The sequence below is a fragment of the Heterodontus francisci genome, chromosome 7, assembly GCF_036365525.1.
Source record: "Heterodontus francisci isolate sHetFra1 chromosome 7, sHetFra1.hap1, whole genome shotgun sequence".
NCBI lineage: Eukaryota > Metazoa > Chordata > Chondrichthyes > Heterodontiformes > Heterodontidae > Heterodontus > Heterodontus francisci.
The window spans coordinates 35,898,623-35,915,605 of NC_090377.1; the positions used below are offsets into that span (position 1 = coordinate 35,898,623).

Consider the following 16,983-nt stretch of genomic DNA (forward strand, 5'->3'; position numbering starts at 1 on the left):
GGTGGTGAGCTGCCTTCTTGAACTGCTGCAATCCACGTGAGGTAGGAACACCCAATGTGCTGTTAGGAAGGGAGTTCCAGGATTTTGACCCAGTGACAGTGAAGGAACGGCGATATAGTTCCAAGTCAGGATGGTGTGTGACTTGGAGGGGAACTTGCAGGTGGTGGTGTTCCCATTCATTTGCTGCACTTGTCCTAGTTGGGAGAGGTTGCGGTTTTTGGAAGGTGCTGTCTAAGGAGCCTTGGTGCGTTGCTACAGTGCATCTTGTAGATGGTACACACTGCTGCCACTGTGCAACAGTGATGGAGGGAGTGAATGTTTGTGGATGGGGTGCCAATCAAGCAGGCTGCTTCGTCCTGGATGGTGTCGAGCCTCTTGAATGAAACAAAAATTACTTTTGTTTTTAGTTGTTTTTTTCTTTTTCCTTTTTTTTTGTATGTGTTCTTTCGTGTTTATTTTGTTTTATTTCAAGTTGATTTGTTCAGTTTGCTTACCCACTGTGTTTTTCATGTTTGTACTTGCACCTGTTCAATTTTCAGTCCATTAACACCTTTTCTGTACTAATGCTTTGTCTTTCAACAGACCATTAACATATCTTTGCTCCATGACCTTTTATTCTGTGACCTTGTCCTATCTACACCTTCTCCTTTGTTATCTCTTGCCCCACCCCCACTTTACTTGCTTATAACCTTTTACATTTCTAATATTTGCCTGTTCTGAAGAAGGGTCACTGACCTGAAACGTTAACTCTGCTTCTCTCTCCACAGATGTTGCCAGACCTGCTGGGTATTTCCAGCATTTCTTGTTTTTATTTGAGTAGTTTCATGGTCGCCATTACTGATACTTTTTATTTAAACTCTGGACTTATTATTCATTAATTGAATTTAAAATTCCACAGCTGGTGTGGGATTCAAACGTCTGCCACTGAATCATTAGTTCAAGCCTCTGGATTACTTGATCAGTAACATGACCATAATGCTACCAGATGACCTTCATGTCCTTACCAAACAATAATCTATTCATCTCAGTCATGAATATTGCAACTAACCTAACACACAGAGCATTTTGGTGAGTGCATGCTGATAAACTCCAGCAATTGAGGGAAGGGGGAGGGGAAGAGGGAAAAGAACTGGGAAGTTGGTCGTAAATATTTTTTCACATTACTTTAAATATGATAACAATCTTAAATTCCATGTAAAAAAGCAGACAATGGACTCTACTTACTTATATTTCCTGTTTTTTAAATAGTCCCCAAAAAACAAGACATGTTGTAGGATGGTTCCTGAACAGTCGATAAATTAACTAAATGTTAATGCAAAAACGTTCAAGTCAGCAGGTTTGCTGAAATTGAGTAGGCAAAGACAGGGAAAGAACGTCAAATTGAATTCTCTGCTCGGATGGACAAACATATGGATCACTTATTTTGCTGAAATAAGTAAATCTGCTCCCAAGTGTAGAGAAAAGGAATTTCATGAAGGTTAACATTTCCATATATTTAATGGGGTAAAATTTCCTTGAGGGTTTTTCTGATCTCCTGCTGTGGGAGTTTGGCAGCAGCCCTAGAGAAACTGTCGCTCAGTGGTAGCAAACTCACCTTTGAGTTGGAAGTTTGTAGGCTTAAGTCTCCAGACAGATACTTTAGCACAAAATAAAGGGCAACACTCCAGTACAGTACTGAGGGAGTGCTGCACTTCTGGAGATGCTAAACTGAAACCCCATCTTCCCTCTCAGGTGGAAATTAAAGATCCCATAGTGTGTGTGTGCAGAAGAGCTGGGGTGTTCTCCTGGTGTCCTGCCAATATTTATCACTCAACTAACATCACTAAGGCAATTTATTTTGTCATTATCATGTTGCTGTTTGTCAGACCTTGCTGTGCATAAAATGGCTACCACACTACCGACATTACAACAGAAACTATACCTCAAAAATACGTAATTGACTGTAAAGTTCTCTTGGACATCTTGAGGTCATGAAAGGCTCTATCTAAATGCAAGTTCTTCCTTTCACCATTTTTCTGGAGCTTCTGCTGAAGTTACAGTGGGAGATTGGTATATATGTTGTGTGTTGGCATCTTTCCATCAACGAGAGAAGATGGACACGCAGCAAACAATACATTTAGATGGGCTGTCCTCATAAGGTGCACCTTTGTTGATGGCTGTGGAGGCCAACCCTTGAGAGGCAGGTTCTGCCACAAGTGCCGCACATGAAGCTGCCAGGTGATGTTTTGCGTTGTTGTTTTTGGCATTGGTGCCTATTGCCAAGCTGCTGTAGCCAGCAGTCATGGTGGTGGTGCATTTCAGCCCACAAGAGGTGTCGCCATTTCACTCTTTCATCAGCTAATAACTCCCAGAAGTGATAGTGGATGTTTAGGACCTTCATGTCACACTTGCAGGCATCCTTGAAGCTGAGCTTTGGGCGCCCCCCTTGTCATTTGGTTCCGCCTACCTCATCTTACAGAAGGTCCTTGGATATGCGACCGTCTTCCATCCCGCAGATGTGCCCAATCTAATGAAGCCGGCTCTGTTTGATTAGTGCCAACACATTTGAGAGCTGTGTCTTTGAGATGTGATTTTGTCCTGCCAGGGGTTATGAAAGTGCTTCCATTTTAAAAAATTTTTGAGGACTTGTGTTTGTGTTTAAAAGCAAACCCTTACTGGATGTCACATATCTTAAGCTAAATAAACAACAGGAGCCTTGGTGACCAGGGGGAGTTGTTTATAGAGAAGTGACATGTCAAGATTTATGGTGATCTAGAGTTGGTTTCGTTTTGGAATGTTTTGAGTCAGTTGGGGGTCAGCCTGCTCAGTGAAAAGACACTAGTTCATCCTTTCTCCATGTCTCTGAGAAACTCTGAGAATCCAGTGTGTGATAGCTGGAACCCTTGATGCTGCATTTCTCTTGCAAAGCCTGCCAGACTAATCCATGATGTTGCCTAAGAGAACTGCTCCAAAGAGATCCCAGTGACATCCGTCCATGCGTATTTGGATGCCAGAATAAAGGGACAACAATATCATTCCATATCTTATCCTTTTCCTTCAAGAATTAACACGCATTTGGCCAAAGTATTTTTTGTCTTTTTTTGTAAAGAGATCTTTGCAGAGAAAACTTCTTTATTTTTTCTTTAACCAGTGTGTGTGTGTTGGGCTAATTTATACAGGGAACTTGCATATTTCAATCTGCGTTTTAATGCTTTGCATCTTTTCTGAATAACTCTTGTTTTATAATAAATTATTAATTTTGTTGTTTATTAAAGAAACCTAGTTGGTGGATTTTATTCTGAAATAAAAGAGTATATAATTGGCTGTATCGGCTGTTAGGGTCTGAAGTTCTGTTAATGGATGATAAATACCTGGTAGTTCAAGATAATAGGGTGAACAGGGTTTGGGTGTTAATTGTATTCAAGTATGTATATATAAAGAGCCAGCGAGCACTGGCTGTGGGTTTTGTTAGGAGTGCAGAAGTAAGCTCTGTGACAAAGCAATAAACAATCTGCACCAAGGCCTCTTAGTCTCAATGTCTTCTTCACAAGCAGGCTTGGAAGTTTCTCTAACATTGGTAGCACAGGATGGTTGCCTGAAAGTGAAGATTGGAGACTAAGATTTGTTTTCAGACAGGAGATTAGAATTGGACTTTTTTTTTTGAGAAGGCTGTATGTGGAGTTTTCTTTGAAGAAAGAAGACTGAAACCAAGTAAGTTTTCGGGATACGATTTTCCACCGCTGTTTTGTGAAGCTGAACCTTATGATCAATGGAAGAATGAAGTTGATCCATGGACATGAGTTACATCTTTACCATAAAGGTAGCAAGAAATAGCTCTTGCACGTTTACTTCCTGCCAGAAGCAAGATCAGGGGTAAAGTGTTCTCAGAGTAGAGGCTCATCATTTGGACAATGAGGAAGGTTTGGACAATCTCTTGAAATTTATGAATAAAATTTAGATGAAAGATGACTTATTGAGTGCCTATGAGGCATGGCCGGACTTTGATAAATTTAGAAAAATGGATGATTCTTCCATAGAAAAATATAAAATGGAGTTCAACTGACTATATGCAAGGTTGCAGCGATTCTGCTTGGAAATTCCTAGATCAGTACCTGCCTTCAAATTGTTGAACTGTGCTAGGATATCGAACATGAATAGGTTCTGGTATTAACCGGAGTTAGATTCAAAGAAAAAGATACGCTGTTTGATCAGATGTCTGATGCCCTAAAAATATTTTTTGGAAAACGTTTCTTTCCGCTCGTTTTCATGGCACAGATGGACTCTTCCACGGTGACACCGAAGGTGGAGGATACAATGCTAGCAGCATTTCGAGGCCGTTCAAGTATGGGTCCAAGCGTCAGTATGAAAGGAGAAACACACATAAAACGAACGAGGATAGAGACTCTTTTGGCTGGAATTGGGCAATTATGGCAGAAGGATGAACACCAGGAATAACCAAGGGGTGGTCAACAGGTGTTTCTGATGTGACTCAAAGTATCACTATGTCCAAAAAGGAATTACAGGGTTTTTGACATGATACATGATGTGTAAGGTTTGGAAGGTGAGGATAACGCTACTGATCAATCAGAAGGAATTAGACTGGTCACGAGAAGCTTCAGTCCGGTAATGAGTGTCCTAGCCGCAGATTCATTCAATTGTGCAGTATTGGGCAGTGGATGTACGTCCACAGCATGTAGAGTGGACTGGTTAAGGTGTTACATGGATTCTTTAAGTAGGGAAGACCGGATTAAGGTCAAAGAATATGACAGCGCTACCTGTTTCAGATTTGGGGATGGCAACATGTTGAAATCACTAAAAAGAGTGGTAATTCTGTGTAAAATAGCAGGGGTAAACCATGATGTAGTATCCAGTGATATACCTTTGCTGCTAAGTAAACTGTCTATGAAAAAGTCCCGATTGAAATTGGATATGGAACATAATAAGGCGATTGTCTTTGGGAAATCTGTAGCTTTGTGGTTTACGCAGTTGGGACATTATTGTATTCTTTTAGAGAGACTTAACATCTCTAAGCAGGGTGTTAAAGTATTAATGGCATCCGGGGGTAGGGATTTAAAGGAGAAAAGGCAAATTATTTCAAAACTACATCAACAGTTTGCACATCCATCTGGCCATAGGTTGAAGATTCTGTTAAAAGATGCAGGGGTAATAGATGATGATTACACTAAACTTATCAAAGATATCAGTGGAAAATGTGATATCTGTGAAAAATACAGGAGGGCGCCATCACGACTCATAGTAAGACCCCCATTAGCAAGGGACTTTCATGAAACCGTAGCAATGGACTTGAAGGTATGGGATAAAGACAAAAACATTTTTCTTCTACACTTTAGGGACATAGTGACTAGATTCAGTCTGTCAACAGTAATTTATAGTAAAGATAAAAATGTAATAGTGGACAAGATAATGGAAAGGTGAATAGGATCGGGACTGGGAACACTGGCTAGGTTTCTAACTTGCCAATGATGAGTTCAGGAGTATGTGTGAAAATATGAATAATGTAGCAATGCACACAGCAGCAGAAAGTCCTTTTTAGTAATGGGATTTGTGCCGTGATTGACAAAATGCTTTGGAAAATTTTAGCCGACCAGACAAATTGTAAATTGACTACTGCTCTGGTGTGGGCAGCACATGCGAAGAGCACGCTTCAAATGGTTGGGGGCTACAGCCCATATCAATTAGTTTATGGCAAGAATCCAAAATTACCTTTGGTAATGTGGAATCATCCCCCGGCTTTAGAGGGGACTACAGTTAGTTCAATTTTTGCGGAACATTTGAATGCCATGTATACAGGGAGAAGAGCATTTATTAAGGTGGAGGTTTCAGAAAAAAATCAGGAGAGCTTTGAGGTATCGGATCAGGACATCAGAACAGAATTTTGATACCGGGGAGATGGAGTATTACAAAAGAGAAGGGCAGAAAGAATGGAGAGGCCCAGGAAAAGTTATTGGCACTGATGGCAAAATGGTGATTTTGCAACATGGAAACCAAACCGTTAGAATACATTCCTCGTGGCCTGTAGGCACTGATTATACATTGACAGAATCTGAACAAATGATGGACACTGATGATGCACCATGTACTTTGCATGCACATACGTCTGACCTTTGCGAGCAACAGACTGTGGCAGATAATGGGCTGACTGAGAGTGGACCAAGTGATAGTGAAGGTCCAGATAAGGCCATTTATCCCAAAGGTCAACTACCAAAAGTTGGGACTAGAGTGACATATATGCCAGAAGAGACTAGTGAATGGAGGGAAGCCACCATTAAAGGAAGAGCAGGAAAGGCCACAGGGAAATACAAACAGTGGCTGAATGTGCAAGACAAGGGACAGGATATCAGACCTATAGATTTGTAGAAGGAAGTGAAAATGTGGAGGCCAGAAAATGTAGTGTAAGTTCAGGCAGTGGGCCTGAAGATGATCATAGTCCAAGGAAAACGTCACAAACTTGTGAAAGGAAGTCTGGTTGTAGGAGGGACAGGTCCAGAGTAGTAGTAGCCCAGAAAGGGATAGGAACTCTAGTAGGGGATATGGTTTCACAAGAGCAAGGACCAGAGAGCAGGCAAGGGGTGCCACAAGAGTAAGAGCCCTTACGATAGAGAAGCTCTATTGGCTACTAACAAGTTAGATGGCAAATTGATAAAGAATGCTAAGCAAAAAGAGCTTGACAGTTGGAGAGAGTTTGGGGTATACATGGAGGTGCCAGATAGAGGCCAACCAGCATTGTCCCATAGATGGATCTGTACAGAGAAAGTACTGCCCGATGGTGTATATAAAGTGAAGGCCAGACCTGTAGTTCAAGGATTTGAGGAAAGACTAGGCGACCAGGAAGTTAGAGTGGACTCCCCAACAGCAGGAAAACCAAGTTTGAGGATTCTCCTAGCCCTTTTAGTGACACTCATGGGAATGTAAGCCCATTAACATCAAAGCAGCATTTTTGCAAGGGGAGAAATTTCAAAGGGAAGTATTTTTAAAGCCACCACAAGAAGCTGGAGATATAGAAGGGAAATTATGTAAGCTAAACAAGTGTGTTAATGGGCTATGAATCCAGGGTGTGGTATTTTTCAGTTAGGTCCATCCTACTAAAAGCTGGTTGTATTCAACTGAAAGTGGATCTGGCAATGTTTTATTGGTACTATGAAGAAAAACTATCAGGCATCTTCTTGATGCAGGTGGATGATTTTCTGTGGGGAGGATCTGAGGTATTTGAGAAATTTGTGGTCAATAAAGTTCTGCAGGAATTTAAAATTGGAAGTCGGGCTTCTGGAGATTTTAAATATATTGGGTTTAATATTTGGCAGACTAAGTTGGGGGTAACCCTAAATCAACAGTCTTACATAGAGAATGTTAATAGGATCCCAATAAATCGGGCCAGATCTTCACAAAAGGAAGACTTTGCAACTGAGGACGAAGTAGACCAGTTAAGGAGCTTAATCGGGCAGTTGAACTGGTTGTGCACACAAACTAGACTGGATGCTTGCAATGACGTATTAGAATTGAGCACCATGCTGAAACATGCTACTGTTGGAGGAAGTACTGAAAGCAAATAAGACATTGAAGAGATTGAGTTTTGACAAATGTGCACCAGTTTCCAGCATAGGGTGACCCAGAAGAAATGAAATTAGTTATTTTTTTAATGATGCCTCACACACTAATCTTCCTGATGGCTATCCAAGCACAGCACATCATCATATTTTTGGTGGGAAGAAATGATAAATGTTGTCCGTTGGCCTGGGAATCAAAGAAAATGAAGAGGATAGTTAAAAGCACCATAGCTGCTGAGATACTTGCACTGATAGAAGCGATAGATATGGGCATGTATTTATCGAGTATTTTAAAGGAACTCTTATATAAGGCACAATCGGAGAAAAGTTTTCCTATAGAATGCTACATAGATAACCATTCTCTGTGACAATGTCCATTTGACAAAAAGTGTCGCAAAAAAGAGGCTGAGGATTGATCTCGCGAGTATAAGTTGGAAAGGAAAGAAATTTCCAAAATAAAACGGGTTGTCGCAAGTCATCAGTTGTCAGATTGTTTTACAAATAGAGGTGCTTGTTCGAAAAACTTGCTGGATGTCCTCTAAGAGGGCTGTCTTGTATAAGTTAGGAAAATGTGGAAATTTTTTTAATATCGCTTTTTCTTTAAACCAGTTTTTTTTAAAAAGGGGGTATAGACAGCATGTTCGTGGGTGGTGCTGTTGCAAGTGTATATGTATATGTATAGCCAGCCAGCCAGCACTGGCTATGGGTATTAGGAGTGCAGAAGTAAGCTCTGTGACAAAGCAATAAACAATCTCCACCAAAGCATCTGATTCTCAGTGTCTTCTTCACTAACAGGCTTAGAATTTACTCTAACATCGGTAACTGGGTAAACATTTAAATATATGTTGTGACCGTGGAGAAGTGTAACAGAGGAAGACAGTGCACTCCTCCCGCCTCGGTCGTGATGTATAATTGGGGGCTTTGTGCGGGATAACCCAAAGCCGACGACGTGCAATTGTAAGTAAGTAATAATAATTGAACAGGGGAAAAGGTAAACACCAGTTTTCTGGTGCATTAGAGTAAAGTTTACACTATCGGAATGGCTTTGCCAGTTGCTACGACCTTTCTGAAAAGGGAGAATCTAACATAGCAACATAGAAAATAGGAGCAGGAGTAGGCCATTCGGCCCTTCGAGCCTGCTCCGTCATTCATTATGATCATGGCTGATCATCCAACTCAGTAAGCTGTTCCCACTTTCGCCCCATACCCTTTGATCCCTTTAAACCCAAAAGCTATATCTAACTCCTTCTTGAAAACATACAATGTTTTGGCCTCAACTGCTTTCTGTGATAGTGAATTCCACAGGCTCACTACTCTCTGGGTGAAGAAATTTCTCCTCATCTCATTTCTGAAAGGTTTACCCTGTATCCTTAGACTATGGCCCCTGGTTCTGGACTCCCCCACCATCGGGAACATCCTTCCTGCATTTACCCTGTCAAGTCCTGTTAGAATTTTATAAGTTTCTATGAGATCCCCCTCACTCTTCTGAACTCCAGCGAATATAATCCTAACCGACTCAATCTCTCCTCATACGTCAGTCCCGCCATCCCAGGAATCAGTCTGGTAAGCCTTTGCTGCACTCCCTCCTATAGCAAGAACATCCTTCTTCAGATAAGGATACCAAAACTGCACACAATATTCCAGGTGTGGCCTCACCAAGGCCCTGTATAATTGCAGCCAAGACATCCCTGCTCGTGTACTCGAATCCTCTCTCTATGAAGGTCAACATACTATTTGCCTTTTTTACTGCCTGTTGGACCTGCATGCTTACATTTAGTGGCTTGTGTACGATAAAACCCTGGTCTCGTTGCATATTGCCCTCTCTGTTTATAGCTGTTCAGATAATAATCTGCCTTCCTGTTTTTGCTACCAAAGTGGATAACCTCACATTTATCCACATTATACTGCATCTGCCATGCATTTGCCTACTCACTCAACTTGTCCAAATCACCCTGAAGCCTCTCTGCATTCCCCTCACAACTCGCCCTCCCACCCAGTTTTGTGTCATCTGCAAATTTGGAGATATTACATTTAGTTCCCTCATCTAAATCATTAATACATATTGTGAATAGCTGGGTCCTCGCACCAATCCCAGCGGTAACCCACTATTCGGAAAAAGACCCATTTATCCCTACTCTTTGTTTCCTGTCTGCCAACTAATTTTCTGTCCATCGCAATACACTACCCTCAATCCCATGGACTTTAATTTTACATGCTAGTTTCATCTGTGGGACTTTGTTGAAAGCCTTATGAAAGTCCAAATAAACCGCATCCACTGGCTCCCCCTCATCAACTCTACTAGTTACATCCTCGAAGAATTGTAGTAGATTTGTCAAGCATGATTTCCCTTTTGTAAATCCATGCTGGCTCTGTGTGATTCTACCATTGTTCTCCAAGCGCTCTGCTATAAAATCTTTGATAATGGACACTAGAAATGAATCCTATCCCTGAATGATTTGCAAATCTTAACCAAGACTAGGCGAAAAGCATTGGTAGAAAGGTTGGAGTTAACGTTCAAACCAGGAGCCAAGAAAGCAGACATAATTGAGGTAATAGCATTGCATTTGAAATTGGAAGGAGGAAAAGACACTCCAGATGGTAGTTCAGTTGAATTCGCTAGAATTCATCTGCAGATGAAGCAGCTTGAACAGGAAAAAGAAATGGAAATACTTGAACTTGAAAGAGAAAAAGGGAAAAGGAAGAGAGGAAAAGGAAAGAGGAGAGGCAGGAGAGAGAAAGGAAATTCAAATTAAAAAAGCTGGAACTAAAACAAAACGGTAGCCTTGACTCCAGCGAAAGTTATGAGGAAGAATCTGACTTCAACCCAGGACCCAGTGAAGAGCTGTTTAAATTTGTGCAAGCCCTCCAGAAGTTTGAGGAAAGGGATATGGAGACAGGATATACCCATAATGTGCCACAGAAATTGAAGATGGAAATTCTTCAGCTTCTTTTCCTGATAACTGTTGACTATTTTTCACTGTCATACAGCAAGGTGCTGAGAACACTGGCCTTATAAGCCATCAACCTGGTCCTAAGGGTCAGCTTGGTGTTATCCCATGTGTGTTTTCTGAGTTGGCCAAAGGTGGTAGCTGTTTTCCCCATGCGTGTATCAAGCTCTGTATCAAGGGACAGATTGTCTATCACTGTGGACCCAAGGTAGCAGAATTTGCTAACCACTCACAGTGGGGTGTTATTTGGTGTGATCAGGAGTGGAGATGCAATACCTTGTCCCATGACCATGGTTTTCTTCACGCTTATAGTCAAGGAGAGCAAGTTACAGGCATGGGAGAGACAACACATGAGACTTTGTAGCTGAGTTTCCGTGTGGGCGACTCACGCAGCATCATCAGCCTAGAGGAGTTCCCTGATCAGAATGGGATGTGTTTTTGTCTTCGTTTTCAGCTTGCTGACTGACCTAGTGTGCAAATAGACTCCTTCCAAATCTGCAGGGAAGACAAAGATCAGGAGCATGGAGAAGATGATACCAAACAGATTGGGGGCTAGGACACAGCCCTGTTTCACTCCATTCTTCATTCTGAAACCATTGGAAGTGGAGCCACCAAACTGTACAGTGCATGTTGTCATGGAAGCAGCAGATGAGACTGAGGAGTTATGGCTGGACAGCCAATTTTCCCTGAAATCTTGTAGAGCCCTGCTCTGTTGACAGTGTCAAATGCCATAGTGAGATCTACGAAAGTATGGTAAAGGGGTATACCCTGTTCCCTACACTTCTCTTGTAGCTGGTATATGGAGAAGATCATGTCCACAGTAGATCTGCACAGGAGTTTGATATAAGCCCCAAAATATTCAGTCTCAATAACTTTACAGCTATCAACTAAAGTCAGGTCAAAACATCTCATTTATAAGGTTGGTTTGTTGAAAATAAAAACAGTCTGAAGTGTAGCCCAAGTGATTGTAAACAGGAAGGTAGGAGCCCTCATCTTTGCTTCCTCCCTGGGTCTACACAGTCATTGTTACACTTATTTGTCCTATATTTTGCAGTGCCCTCATCCACCTATTTTTCTGTGATACCCCACAATAATAATATTTTGAAAAAGTAGATTTGAAGAAGATTTATTTAATGTTTCTAAAAAGAAACAAATTGACAGGTAGAGGGCAAGATTTTCCCTCTGGGGCAGCAAACAGAGGTCTGGACCGTTTGCGGGTCCCAAACCCACTCTTGGGGAGAGTGAACAGTCACCGGCCCCAATTTTCATGGGGGTGGCCCCTTAATTAGCCTGGAGACAGGCTCGCCGTCCAATTCAGGGCAAATGGTGGGCTCTTGAAGCTGGAGGGGACGTGGAGGCCAACTGGAAAAACCCAGTCAGCTTCCTTTAATTAGCTTCAATAGCCTCTTCATGAGCCGTGTCAGTAGCCCTGCCACCCCCCACTGCCCACTCTTTCCCTTGTGGGAACATTATCAGCTCTAATTTCCCCAGCAAGTCACATACTATTCCACATTGGAGATACATTGTCATTCCATCATTGTTGCTGGGCCAATATCCTGGATTTCCCTACTTAATACCATTTTAGGAGCACCATCATCACAAGGACTGCAGTGGTTCAAGGCAACTAATGATGGACAATAAATGTAGCCTTACTAGCACTTCCTGAGTCAAAGTAAAACAAATCATATTTAAAACTGATCATTTTATTGTACAATTAATGATGAAGAAAATATAATTTCAAAGGGGAAACCTTTTTTCATTCTAAAAACAGCATCACTGCAAGCAATCACATGCTCATCATGATTATGGATTCTGACTATATGCAAATGAAATAACTTTTTTCAGTCCAGAATGAGTCATAATAAATATATACTTTTCTGATACTACTCTCACACTTCTGGTTTCAACCTATGTACATTAATCTTATAAAATACAAATAATATATCAAATTCAGTACGCTGGTACTTACTATTATCCATCTTAAATCTACTTTTGATGTCATGACTCCACCAACCGACTAATCTGAAAGTTAAGCAACAAAAAGGCTGTTTAGGAACATTATACAGTGCTGGTGAATATTTAACCAACATCATAAAAAACAGATTATCTGGTCAATGTCTAATTGCTGTTTGTAGGATCTTGCTATGTGCAAATTGGCTATTGTTTTTCACATATTACAACAATGACCATGTTTCAAAAGTACTTCATTTGTTGTAACGTGCTTTGGGAGGCACTGAGGTAATGGAAAGTGCTATATAATACAAGTTCTTTCTTTCTGTGTTTCATACTTTGAATAAGCTGTCAAAATGAATACCAACCAGTTCCTTCAATAACAACTCAAACTGTTTTTAAACACTTAAGCTTCATAATTCCTCGGGCTTCAGCTTCTGGCATAAGTGCAGTGTCGTGGAATCACCATCTGTATGAGTCTCAAGTAGGAGACCCCACTCTAAAGTAAGAGACGGAATCAACTGCATGGCTAGGGCAGGCGAATCACACATGCAAGGGTGCATGCCAACTATCCTGAACTGACAGCCAGAATGTCAACACAAATGAAACAGATTTATTGCATAAGCAAGTTCCACACCAAACTTATGTCATTTTTCTAGCAGGCAAAAATGCAGCTTTCTGCCCTCTCCAAGGTCCCTATTTCTGTCTTTTGGTGGTTACTAACAGATTGGTTTACAATATGGCCTGGATTTTGCAGTAAGAATAACAATGGGACTATCTGCACTCACCGTTATTATGTAGTAAATCAGACAGCAATGTCTGGCATTCATACTTGTGCAGTTAAGCATGGAATCAGGAAGTTGCTGGGTGAGTTTCCCTGCTCCTCCACAAGCTCGCTGAGAGATTCGGCATTAAAACACATGAAGAGTGTGAAGTACTAATCTACTATAAACCCACTAAGCACATCTAAAAAAGTTAATACTTGTTCATTCAAGTAAGTTTTTTAACGATGTGATATGTTTTAATTAAAACTGAAAAACCGCTGTGATGCTGAAAATTTACCTTTACAAGTGTGGAATCTTATTTCTTCAGATTGTAATTATTGTTGGAGATTTTAATAAAAATATATATTTTCAACCTTTTCATCTGTCTCTTTTATCTCTTGTTTGATCCCATCTTTCTCTCCCTATCTTTACTTTGTTTTTGTACATGATTTTACATTGAAGTAAATAGTCTAACTTACACTTCCTGGTTTAGACTTTACATGTCTCAGTAAGGATTCTTCAATCTGATTGGTTGGAGAGAAACATTGCTGCCTGCCCTGCTCACACAGGTCCCACAAAAAATCAGTGGGCAACGGTAAGCGGAATGGACAGCAAGCACCGTTCATTTGCCGCTGACTGCAAAATCAGGGCAAATTTCTGTAATGCTGTTGACAGGCATTCATATGATACTCAACAAAAATGATTGGTTGTATTTCAGTCAGTGGCTGCTGTAGTTCACAACTATTTTATACATTCTTCAAACATCTAACAGCAGTTTATTGAAATCTATGATGTGCAATGATTTATGAAGACTTTTTTTTGAAGCTGACAGATGTTTATTATTATTAATACAGCTGCAATCAATTCTTACTGTCATTTCTCAGGAGACAAATTTCAAGACAATTTTCTGTTTAAAAAGGTCAAAGTTCTAACAGATCTGGAGAATAGAATGTTCAGATAACAGGCATCCACTGTCTTGCCAAAGTGCAACATACATGGACAAATGAAGGATGAGAACTAGGCTCAGTTTAGCAATACAGTATAATACAACAAACTACATCAAAGGATTCCAACTTTCACTTTTTAAACAAGCCTTTGTATCAGATACTGACCAGGAAAATACTTATAGGTAAATACTCAGAGATATATCAGCACCTTGGATTCAAAAATTACACCCTTATCCTGGAATATGACTGAGAGTCAAACAGCAAAACTGAGACACTACATTTCGTTAGTTTTTATCATCTACTTTTTAAATTATCTGTGAAGGTGGGCCTATTTTAAATATTCATTTGTTACAGTGCAACTGTTAAAATATAAGCATTCTCCCCACACTTTTAAGTTAAGCTCACAACAGAAAGAGTCATCCAAAGTTATAACCTTTGCCCTCTACAAATTTATCATTAGCTCCTTTATCTTGTCCTCTTTGGCCTGGTTATAAACCTAAAATGCTGCTGGCTAAATTGTTTGGATTTCTGCATGAGTGCAGTTGATACTTACGCTGGCTTTATGGTAAATCTGTGTTTTTCATGAATATATGCCCCTGCTAAGGCTCCAGCACCAGAATTCAAATACTGTAATATATTGAAAAAAATGGTCATTTGTGCATTCTGATATTCATTCCACAGATTTTCTCAATTTCTTTGTGAAACCGGAAAAACTTACATGATATTCACTTTAAAATGAACAGATGCAAAGATCCACCAACAACTGCAATCAATGGAGTAAAACAGAAGAATCAATTTTACCTTGTAATTACACCAGCAGGCGAAGTCTACGTTCCAGTCATGCAGACACAGTTCTACATTGCCAACAGCATGGGCAAGGTCAAAACCAACAAAACATCCCTGTACAACACAAGTTGGATGCCATTTTAGTCGAAAGTACTCAAACAAAATGTGAATGAAACAAACTTGAGGGATCAGACTGTTAAAAATGTTTATATTTGCTAATTTAGTATCCTCAATTCTGTACACATTGAATAAAAAGTTGCTGCATTAAAACATCTTTTTAAATTAATTTTATTTAATACTGTGGAGAAATAATATATTTAAACCAACAAATGGAGGGGGCACTTGACAAAAAGTGAAGTACATTTTTCTTTATTTGTCTAAGATGATGGGGAAGAGGCACACTCCCAAATGTGTCTGAATACTGTCCTTGAGATGGTTATTAGGATGGCCCAGATTAGCTTGTTTCTTTCAATAACAGTGTTTTGGAGCACAATCGGACAAAATTAAGTGGCTGCCTCTTAATTATATAGTTTTTAAAAGTGTTCTTCAGCTCTAGGGACTTAGGATACCTCAGAGAATGGAGATGAATGTTGCTAATACCTCATTCAAAGGGAAGGATAATCTATGGGGATGTAGTTTCTTTTTTTACATTTTAGCAATATAATTGGGGAAAAATCTCTTTATATAGAAATCTTCTTTCCTCGATGCGGCAAAGGGACCAGATAGTTCAGGTTGGGTGGCAGATCTCACACAAGGTTAGCTTATGTCAACCATGTATGTTATTAATTTAGCAGGGATTGGCATCTTTTTCATTCTGAAATGCCTATCTGAAGAACACAGTCATTTAATAGGTTAGCACTGAAAAATATGAAGTACTACTCGGCTCGTAGTTTCCTTTAATAACTGTTCATTTCAGAATAATGCCCAGGAATGAAAGCAGCACTGATCTTTACTGAAATAATTGATGAAATCGCTGACAGAGTCTGCAACTAATGTCAGCTGAAGGGATGTAAGGTTATTCACCCAGCCTGAAATATTGGGTCTTTATGACTTCATGGGGGTGCAGTGCAGCTGCAGCATATGAAACTAATTTTTAACAATTAGAAGATTCTCATTAATTATGTAGAAGTATAAAAGATGGATGTGGTTTGTGCTTAAACTAACTTCCCAAGAGTATGCTGGTTATTTATGGAGAAGAAAACAACATCTAGTCAGTGAAGTTTAACTTTTAGTGAATCAGCTCACAGTTCAAAGCTGTTTAAGTTCACTATTTGATGCTCCGTCTTTTCCCTTTTGACTGAAGTGATAAATTGGTAGGGTCCTTTTCAGTCTCCAAACAGAAGTATTGCCCACACAGCATAAGAGCACATTCACTGCAAATTGGTCCCTTGGGAACTTGAGCTCAGCGCACAAAAATATTATGTCACCTAAAATAATGCTGACAGGACTGACAGGATCTCTTGTTCTCACTCCTTGCAAAGGCAAGGATCACAATTGTCTTAGACTGCAACAGCTAACAGCTGATATTTCCCTCACCCTAGATGATTTAAACACTTAGCAGGGTCTTTGGGGAGTATTGGGTGGCATCATTGTGTATGCAAAATGCTTCTATTTGATGAAAGAAGATCTCCACTGTAGAAGTGTACCAAAGCAGCACAACTCAGGGGAGCAGTGCCTGAAACATAACATATAACATAAACTGACAGGACAGCTCTGAATAGGATATTTATCTGTATAGTTGGTAGAATGGATGAACAATAATCAGTGAACATATGAAGATTACTCCAAATTGCAGCCTTACAAATGTCATTAATTGAAATCAAACAGAATAACCAAGCAGCGGCTGTGGAACAAGCAAAATGATGGGTTACTAGGTCTTGGCTCCTTGTTTGCAAGATGGCAACAATATAAAATGCACTTGACCATTATTTGGAAATACTTTGGTTACAGGATTAGCAAAAGCAATGGTATTCAAGCCTTCATTTGCACTTGCCATACTGTAAACAAAATGATGTTCAGGATGTAGGAACAAATAGGCAAGGAT

At 40.1% G+C, this 16,983-nt stretch overlaps 1 protein-coding gene across 5 annotated transcripts in view; it reads right to left on the reverse strand.

Moving 5' to 3' along the window:
- kynu (kynureninase) overlaps positions 1-16,983 on the reverse strand; it is a 283,739-nt gene that overhangs the window by 27,761 nt on the left and 238,995 nt on the right. For all 5 annotated transcript variants that reach the window (XM_068035006.1, XM_068035003.1, XM_068035005.1 and 2 more), the window contains 3 exons: positions 14,955-15,053; positions 14,707-14,780; positions 12,462-12,514 (listed from right to left, as the gene is read on the reverse strand). In XM_068035006.1, the coding sequence (XP_067891107.1) occupies positions 12,462-12,514; positions 14,707-14,780; positions 14,955-15,053 (226 nt within the window). The remainder of the gene's footprint in view (positions 1-12,461; positions 12,515-14,706; positions 14,781-14,954; positions 15,054-16,983) is intronic.